The 9,876-nt window shown below is 41.2% G+C and overlaps 1 protein-coding gene across 1 annotated transcript; it reads left to right on the top strand.

Moving 5' to 3' along the window:
* Nucleotides 1-8,678, top strand: LOC133126674 (oxygen-regulated protein 1-like). Its single transcript, XM_061239012.1, has 3 exons — nt 1-639; nt 2,289-2,418; nt 3,192-8,678. Exons 1-3 carry the CDS (start codon nt 1-3, stop codon nt 8,294-8,296), a joined length of 5,874 nt encoding a protein of 1,957 aa, XP_061094996.1. The 3' UTR covers nt 8,297-8,678.
* The last annotated feature ends 1,198 nt before the right edge of the window (nt 8,679-9,876 follow it).

The raw sequence follows: 9,876 nt of genomic DNA, 5'->3' as shown, positions 1-9,876 counted from the left end.
ATGAGTGACACAGCCCCCCACAAGCCCCAGCAGGACCAGTCCTCGGGAAGTGGTCACACCGCCGTGTCCCGGCACCCGGGCATCTCCGACCCCATCGCCTCCAAGCGTGTCTGCTTCTACAAGAGCGGAGACCCCCAGTTCAGCGGGCTTCAACTGGTCATCAACAGCCGCACCTTCAAGACCTTCGACGCCCTGCTGGACAGCCTGTCAAAGAAAGTCCCGCTGCCTTTCGGGGTGAGGAACATCACCACCCCGAGAGGGGTTCACGCGGTGAAGACCCTGGAGGAGCTGCAGGATGGACAGTCCTACATCTGCTCTGACCAGAAGAAGGTCAAACCCATAAACCTGGAGATGGCCCGGAAGAAGCTTCCGCCGTGGTACAGTGCCCGGCCAGCCAGCGGACGCCGGAGGGCCATTCAGCTGGCACGGCAGAGCTTTGGCCGGCCTGCCAGGAGGGGCAACTCACTGGGGGTGTGGACACCCAAGAGGCTGGTGGTCTTCAAGAACGGAGACCCCGGCGTCAAACACAGCATCCTGCTGCAGAAGAAAACTATGCAGACCTTCGAGTCTCTGTTGGATTACATGTGCGAGATCATGCATTTCCCAGTCGTGAAACTGTACACACCAGATGGGAGAAGGGTAAGCCATGCATTTCTCATCTGAACAGGCCAGCAGGCAGCAGGTATCGACTGTTGTTGACCTCTGAGGATTAGCACTGAAAACAAATGCGTAATTGGCTAGGGCAAAATGTTTTACTTTAGTTTGTTACAGCTATTTTCTTTCTCAATTGATTTTTTTAGGTTCATAAAAATAAAACCACAGATTTTGAACAATTAAATCTACTGAGACATTCTTTTCAGTGTATGATTACTCTCTCTTTTCGCCTTTTTAATGAAATGTTTAATGTACATCAGTAATGCAAGGATTGAAGCAAAACCTACTTTTGCGTAAAAAAAACAAAAAAAACAAATCTTTGATCTTTTTGGCAGTATTGAAATATGACTCTTGTTGCTAATTTTGTAGAGCTAGCTATGGATATGGTTCTTTGACATAGTCCAAGGAACTGAGACTTAAATAAACTTAATCACACTGTGATGCGCAAATTAGTGTAGCAAACCCCCACTGGTGAAGAATGGCATTCTTATAATTAAACAAACAATGTGAACTATTTACATAATTTAAATCTCTACAGCTGCCTAAATCCTAACATTCTTTTGGAGCATACATTTTGACATATGGAGTACGGCATACAAGGACAGATAGGATGGTCTAGTGAAAAAAAAAAAAAACAGTGAGCATATATGATTGGACAAAGCAGGTCTCTATAAATCAGTAATTTGAGGCTGTGCTTGATATATCCATAAACTTCATATCTATGCACATTCAAATCCCCAAGTGGCAGAGATTTTCAGGTGAACTAGACAATCACTGAGAGCCAGAGGTTCTCCTTTAAGAACCTGGCCTTGTGAGTTTAAAGTGTGAACCGTGTTTCTAATAAAAGCAACTTGTTTGGAATAGTAAATGCCTGGATGTGCACATGTGACCACACAAAAGCAGGGTTACTGGGCGGTTGAAGCCTCAGCACATGACATCATCCTCGCCTGACACACTGCTGCTTGCTACAGTCCCCAAATAGACCAGAGAAAAATAACAAAAAAGCTAATCTCATTGGTTGTGGGATCTCATCCAATTAGCTCTGGCGTCATCTTGGGACAGGTTGGTAATTCATGCTGCAAAGGGAGTGGGTTCATGGCAGCATGTACCTCAAACATCCTCCTGTGTTACATCATGGTCAATATGAAATGTGTGTGCTACTTTAGCAGAATCATTATAAATGTGATATGAATAGAAATTACAAGTGGGCCGACTATATGTACCTATGACTTTAACTGTTTTTTAAATGTAAATTTTTTTTTTTTTTTTACACTTATAATGTTTGATTTGATGATTACTTGCAATCCTGGGTACAATGGAGTTCATATATTTGACAATTTGTCAAAATACATGTCAGTATTGTTTGATAAACAATAAAAAATAGCAGACTGCATTGTAGGAGGGAAGAAAATAAATATAATCTATTATTTAAACTTTAGAGGCCGGACATATGTGACCTCATCTTCTTCAACAGAGACAATATCAGGGATTTTAAGGCTGGTTTACAGTCAAAGTACTGTACAATGTTTGGGGTTCCACACATACAAAAAACCTGGATTTGCGTATATACTGAATGCATGTATACTTTTTGGGGCTAAAAAACAGTATGGAAAACATGTGTCCTTGTATTGCAGGTGGATGGTCTTCCAGCGCTGATTCTATGTTCAGGGGCAGTTGTCGCTGCAGGTCGGGAGCCCTTCAAGTCACGCAACTATGATCTTCTGAAACCCTCCCTTCCTGCAATATCCAGTCGCATGATACCGCGTAGACTGCAACAAAAGACTCGTAAGTCTACGCTCTTTTATTTTGACTGATGTACTTGAGGAAAAGTGGAAAAAGTTTTGCGATGATGGATACGCTACAAATACTCAAATGAAATGTAAAAACCTGGATTAGCTGTGTCAATAAGACATCAAATTATAGCTAGACCAAATTCAGCCAAATACTTTATTTAAAATACATTTAATTGAACACACCTATGAAATGAATATGCAAAACAACAACATGCAATACATATGTATTTGTTTGCTTATGCTAAAATTGCACTCCAAAGCAGTATTTTCAGCATTTCATTTGAAAAAATTATGCCTGCCATACCAGAGCATTTTGTATTTATCAGTCCCTCAGCTATCTGTTCAAGAGCTAAGCTTTGCTAAGGTGCTCAGGTACATATAATACCAATAATTCCATGAGTGACCTACATACCATACCCTCCTGGTGCATTAACTATATGCACATAGACTGAGCCAATGCATTTCCATTGTTATGTAATATCCTTATATATATATATATATATATATATATTTACTAAGGATTTACTGTGCCACTTTTATATAAAATTATTGTATTTTATTTGTATTCTTGTATTCTAAACATTTGTATTCTTATCCATTGGCATAATTTCTGTTTCCTTCTTTTTCTTTCTTCCTATTTTTTGGATATCCTCTCCTGTCTAAAAATCAACAATTTTTCACCGTCTTCAATGTGACACATCTGCTGGTCCTTTGGTTTCATTGTATGAAATCATCTGTCTGAAGGCAAAAAGAAATCGCGGTCCAGTAGTGCAAAATCCAGGAATTTCTCTCTGTCGTCTGAGAAGTACTTTGTGAATCAGATCCAGAACTCAATGACAGGAAGCGTGTATGATCTCCCCAGCAACCACACTGGCTCAGTGGAGATGGACCCAAACACCGCTCTTGGATCCGTAGAGGCAGAGACTTGCACCTGCATAGGGGACTTGGGGGAGGAACACCACCTTGTGCCTCCGGATGATGATATAGAAAAGTCCTTCCGGGTCAACCAAGATGGCAGCATGACGGTGGAGATGAAGGTACGGCTGACGATAAAGGAGGAAGAGACAGTACACTGGAGCACCACGTTAACAAGGTCCAGTGTAGCCAATCAGCTCAGTGAAGTTCACCTCGCACAGCCAGAGCTGGACAGCCGCTCACCAGATTCAAGCACTGTCCTATCTAAAGGCACCGATGGGCTAGATGCTATTGGATATGAATCCAAGGAGGAGAACAGCATCCTTCCAAATGAAAACGGGCCTATCTGTGAAGAGGAAGAGGATGAAGTGTATGGAGCAGGATCTGAGGCCTGGCAGCGCACTTCTAGGAGGGCACCAACCCCTGGGCCAAGAAGCTTTAGATCAAAACAGGCCTCAGTAGAAAGCATCACGATGGAGACTGAGACGGGAATCCAGGAAAATGTAGTTGGGACATATTCCTACACAGAAGAGTCTGTTGAAGGTAATGTTACGGAGGAGTGCTGCATAGTAAGACAGTGCAACAGTAGGCCAATTCCAAAACCCAGGAATTTGGGGTCCATGGAAATCAATAACAACAAACTGCAATCCTCATTTAATTCATCTGAAATCCTAGATATACAAGAACATGGAGAGCACATTACAGAAACTGTGCTGCACATATATGAGCAACAGAGTTGTCACGACAATTTCTTTGCCAATACACAGTTCCGTGTTCGGAGCCAGTGTGAATCAGTGCACGGGCGACCAGCTTCTACTGACACAGGCCTTTATTCTGCTAGCAATGACTTTGAACTGGACCCAAAGAGACCATTCACGGCTTCAGAATCTCTCAGTGGGAGAAGGACTGAGACATTGTCCTTAGCGTCAGAGCCCAGGGTTGCAGCTTGCAGGAACACAAATGACCTCACCACTGACTATGATATTCAAACTGTTGTTAATTCAGAAAGAGAATGCTCAGGGTCTGTTTCCCCAAAGGCCAAAGACAACCCAAAGAGTCAAACCTTTGATAAAGTAAAGAAGAATCCAAAAGAAAAACAAACCTTTCTCTCAAGCTTGAGCCCATATAAAAAGAAGAAAAAGGAGCGTAATAGGGACTCGCCTAACAAAAGCAAAAAAGTGAAAATGGACATTTCAAGCCCTACGGACTCTGAGAAACAAGCTGAAAAGAGTAGCCAACGAAAGGCAGGTAAAAGAAAAAATAAAAGCAAAGGGAAAGGGGATGGAAGTGGTTCAATTAAAAGCTCAAAACTGGCTGAAAACACAGTTTCACTGAACACTGAACATTCAAATAGCTTATCATCTGAGAAGGAACTGAGTCAAATTGAAGAGAAATCTCTCAGAGATCAGCCAGTCGATAAGCCATTGAATCCAAAAGACTTGCCCCTGATGAAAAACATGCTTGATCTCTTGCCTCCTATTGAGTCAACCCACATCAGAAAGGCTCTGACAAAGCAGAAATCAATGAATGAAGACAGGAGTGATGCGAGGGAATTGCAGGCTTCAAGCGAAAGTGTTTCATTGCCAGCATCCCATTCATCTCCATCGGTTGTCAATGAATATGTAGAACACTGGCTGAAAAAATCTCACCCACAGTCAACTCCATACATGGAAGACATAAACTCTACTAAAGCTGACATGGAAGCAAGAGTAGTCTTCCAGATAAGAAAAGACCAGCAGAGCATCCCAATGGAACCCAAAACAATGTGTGAGATGAGCAGGCCGAATGCGAATGAGTATCAAAATTGTGACAATAACGTCACAGAGAAATTGATATCCAGTGATCCCACCACAGCGAAAGTTGAAATGGCATCAGATGAAAAGCAAAGACCATGCATTCCCATCCATGTAGACATGAAACCAACACTGGAAACTGAAACTCATACAAACACAGTCAGGAGTCAATCCACAACTGATAAATTATTTACACATAGATCAACGGATCACCTGGACACGGGACACATGCTACACAAGCTCAGTTCATCAATTCAAGCAATCAAACAGATTTCACAACATAAGCGACACTCCTGTTTGGAGAAGTCCCGTAGCTTACCAGACTTTTCATCACATGTAGCTTCTACATTTGGGTCATCCTACCAGGTTCTCCTTGCATTTTTATCTGTTATGACTTTAAAGCAAGGAATCTCAAACCTAGAATGCAATGAACCATTAGCAAACAACGTGTCATGTGCTGAGGCTTTGAAAATGATGGAATCTTTGAAGAAAATAGCTAGCATTGAAGATGCAGAAGAGCTGAAAGCCAGTCTTTTAGATTTGCAAAAGTCTACATCGTCGCAATTATTGCGGAGCTGGAAGAGTTTTCAGGAACTAAGTGACAAGGCTCAAAATCACATGTTATCATCCAATTTTGAACATGAGTTATCATTTGTAACATGCCCAGAACAAAGCAATAAAACAGAGGAACAACCCTTTGGTATTCAATTAGTAGAGGGACATAGCCCGACTACAAATCTCCAAGAACAATTGTCTTCCCTTGTCAATAGAAGGACAAGTGACAGTGAACTAAACATGAGAGAAGACCCGATGGAGAATTCTGAAGTACATGGCACTGAAGAATCTCACCCTGGGAATAAAATAAATGATCTTGAAGAATCAAATATAGAAGACAAGGCAAGCAACTTCATAGAATCAAACTTTGAGGAGGAAGTGGGAGAGTATGTTAAATCAATAATTCAAAATGCAACAAGTGTACACATTTTGGATACTGAAAGCCCTGTTAGAGAGAATAGTAAAAAAGATGAATTTGCAGATTTACAACAAGCAGTGATGAACGAAGAGCCAGAAGTCTGCACAGAACAAGCAATTCACCAAGAGGACCAAGAGGAAGAGCAGGACTGCCATGAAGAAAAGCAGGTTATGTATGAAGAAGGGACAGACAGAGATGCAGAACAGCCACGTGGCTTTGTTGAACAGCAAGACCGTTTCATCGAACACCAAGCTAGCTATGGAAGGGAGGAGCTTATCTATGAAGATAGGCAGCAGTCTTGTGAGGTACACCAGGAAAGCTATGCAGAAGAAGGGTTTTGCTTTGCAGAACAAAGTAGTTGCATAGAAGAGCAAGCTAACAACCCGGAACTGCAAGAGAGTAATGAAGAAGTGAGGGCCTGCTATGTGAAAGAGAAAGTAAGCTATGAAGCAGAAGAGACTAGCTATGTAGAATGGACTAGGTTTTTAGAAGAGCAGAAACATTACATAGGAAATAAGAATAGCCCTGAAGAGCAGCTGGCTAGCAATGCAGAAGACCAGAGAAGCTGTTCAGATGAAGCATCTGCCTATGAAGAAGAGCAGGGTTGTTGTGATGAAATCCAGGGGAGAGGAATAGAAGAACAGAAAAAACTGTCTAACCATGAAGAAGAACAGAATAGGCATGTGAATAAACACACTAGTTATGAAGAAAATGAATATCCAAATGAGGAGGAGAAAGCAGCTTATGGAGAGAAACAAGATAGTTTTACAGAAAAATGCACAACCTATAAAGAAAAAAAGGACAGCAAAGAGCAGGCTATGCATGATGATGAGCAGGTCAGCCATGTGGAAGAACATTTCTGCTATGTGGAAGAAGACCAATCTAGTTGTGAAAAAGAGAAAGTCAGGAAAAGCCCCTCATATGTGCATACAGCTCACAGCACAGAAGGTTCCAATCAGCTCAACCCTGTCACAGAAGAAGCCAAGTCAGAGGAAGAGTGTATGTGGAAAAATGTCTCCCAATCTGTGAAACTTCTTGAGGAGTTAAGCAACTCTCTGCACTCAGCACCTCTAGCCTCCTCTTTAGCTTTTAGTTATGACTCTAAAGGCAGCTTAAAAAGAGAGTCTGAAGGAGCAAGGGTCAAGTCAATCAGGGACATGTTTTTAGCCAGAAGTAATGTAGACTCGCAGTATGGCCACAAACGGCTACCTAGCCCAAATACCTCAGACCTGTCTGACTATAGATCGGAAACGTCTGACAGCGGCGGGTACAGATCCCAGCCGTCATTGGACACTTCTACAGAAAGTGGAGAGGATGACAGTGGACGACGGTCTATTGTCAAAGGCTATGTGAGAAGAACCATTGAGAGGCTGTATGGGAGGAATGACACTGCGAGCAAGAGACCTCCCTCTGCCTCAAAAACAAAGAGTAAAAACAGCCCAGGAAGTAATAGTGTTGGTAGCCTCACTGCTTTCCATGAAGCGAAGACCAAAGTGATCACAGATCTGTCCTACTTTAATGCCACAAGCTCTTACAACACGTGTAATGAGCCGATGCAATGTGTTGCCTTCAATGCTAATGAGGACACAGAGGAAGGAGTTTTGATTGACAAAGGCAGATGGCTCCTCAAAGACGACCATCTGATCAGAAAATCCCCGCCAGAAGACTCGGCAGTCCAGGGGAATGGGGATACGATGTCAGTGGATACCGGGCCAGACTACGTGAGTGATGCCACTCCTTACTCACACTTTGGGAGTGATGACCCTCCTCTCGCGGTCATATCGTCCCCAGAGTTGGAGGACCCAGGGAAAACAGCAGCGCCTAAGTGCACCTACTTCAGCCTGCCCCACGGCAGCGACTCAGACCTTTTTCAGGACGACCTGACCGTTAAAACTGAAAACAGTGCTCGAGCAGCAAAGAAAGACTTTCAGCTTTCCCCAGAGACCGAGGAGCCCAGTGTGTGCGCAGAAAAAAATGGCAGCCTCCCGTCCTTTGCGTCTGTGGAGTTCAGGAAAATGGACAACAAAGTACATCCTCAATCGGGGGGACCTGTGGTGGTTACTCAGCCTACAAGAGGACAGAGCATCACTAACAGCAGAGCAGTCCATGAGCAGGACCCTCTGGAGATGCTGTACATAACGTGTGGTCAGCACTGTCCCATACTGTGACCTTTAAATTCACCATTTCCAGTAGATCTTCTAACAGAACTACTGGCCCTTTTTCTGGTACTGTAGGTATCAATGCTTCCCTGGATGTGACACGTCTGTAGCATGTATGACATGCCTGTGTCGACAGTGAATGTACTTCTAACAAACAAATTGAGAAGTACTTTGGGAAGACTTTCCACAAATATATGGTGCCTGTTAAATTTATTGCTGGCTTCACCCTATTAATTAATGTTTATTCACTCATTAGGTGCTTCCTTTAATTTGAAACCTGTAAGACAGCCATTCTATCTCTGTAGTTAATAAAACTTTATACACGCCTTTCCTAGAATATCTATTTAGAGCAGAACAAATCGTTTCAAATTGGATTAGTAGAAAAAGAAAACATGGTATTGTATTATATAATCTTTATCTAACTACTGAGATCTCTGTACATGTGAACTGAAGTTAAAATTTTTAAATAATCCTTATGTTGGTTCTGAAGAAATGGATCAAATTTGAGCTTTGTAATATAATTTTATTGTTGTTGTATACTCTTGCCATTTGCAGTGGTATTTGCAAGAATGTTATGTCTTGCATATAAAATGTTTGTAATTATGTTTATATTTCAAATTATGTATCTTGAATGTGCAATTATCAACTGAGCACATTATGTAAATATGTCATGAAAGGGAATGATTTCAAAATATTATTTATTATTTTGAATTGCATGCATGAAACCTGAGCCACAATAAGAACAAATCATTATAAAAGTAAAATCTAGAACTTCATGTTTTGGAGTGTCCTTAAATAATTTATATAATTTTATCCGTATGGATGTGCAGTCATGTTCATTTTCAAAACTAGTTTATGTATAGAATTCTGTTTGTTTGTTTTTTGAACAGAGAAAATTATACATACCAAGAAACTCTTCTTTTAACCGCTAGTCATAGTAGTACAAGTAATGGTCAGAACTCATTTTAGGTGGAAGTATTGTATGGTTAAAGTGATAATATTACTTGTATTTACTGTCATGCAGAAAAGCAGGGCAAATTGCGATAAAACAATCTCAATGTTTAAACAGGAAGGATGCATATGAGTAGTTTCTTTTTTTACAACTCATATAACATAGGTAATTACTATTTCCTTCACAATAAATGTAATTTTCAAAGACTACTGGCAGCTGGAAAATAATTTTTTTTTTGAATATATTATTAATTACAAGATTTTTTTTATCTATCTCTCTGGAGATAGAGAAATGGAATTCACTATTATTAAACTCAGGCAAGAGTGTTTGTTGAATCTGACATGGCACACTCACATGAGTCCATCGTACAAAAAAAATTAAGATCAGAATATGAAAAAGTTCTTGCTAGAGGCCCATTGTTTTGCTGCAAGGTCCATACGCGGCCGAGGTTCTTTGATTTGAGATTCTTTGCCAGAAGAACTTGGTCCTTGTTGGAGTTCATAATTCCATCGATCTTAAAATTTGCACCAGGACCAGCAGATACAAAGCACCTCCATAAATTTACTCCATAAATAGCCATATTTTCACACACTGGAATGCAGTGATTTTCTTTCTGTGACTGGAAACCATTTGGAAA

This window comes from Conger conger, chromosome 4, assembly GCF_963514075.1.
Source record: "Conger conger chromosome 4, fConCon1.1, whole genome shotgun sequence".
Lineage (NCBI taxonomy): Eukaryota > Metazoa > Chordata > Actinopteri > Anguilliformes > Congridae > Conger > Conger conger.
This window is presented reverse-complemented; position numbering and strand designations above follow the sequence as displayed.

Bases quoted from the DNA above. Each gene is read 5' to 3' on its own strand.
- LOC133126674 (XM_061239012.1), top strand. From the start codon at position 1: ATGAGTGACACAGCCCCCCACAAGCCCCAGCAGGACCAGTCCTCGGGA. The intron at 640-2,288 runs GTAAGCCATGCA...CTTGTATTGCAG, and splicing joins ACACACCAGATGGGAGAAGG to GTGGATGGTCTTCCAGCGCT. The intron at 2,419-3,191 runs GTAGACTGCAAC...ATCTGTCTGAAG, and splicing joins ATCCAGTCGCATGATACCGC to GCAAAAAGAAATCGCGGTCC.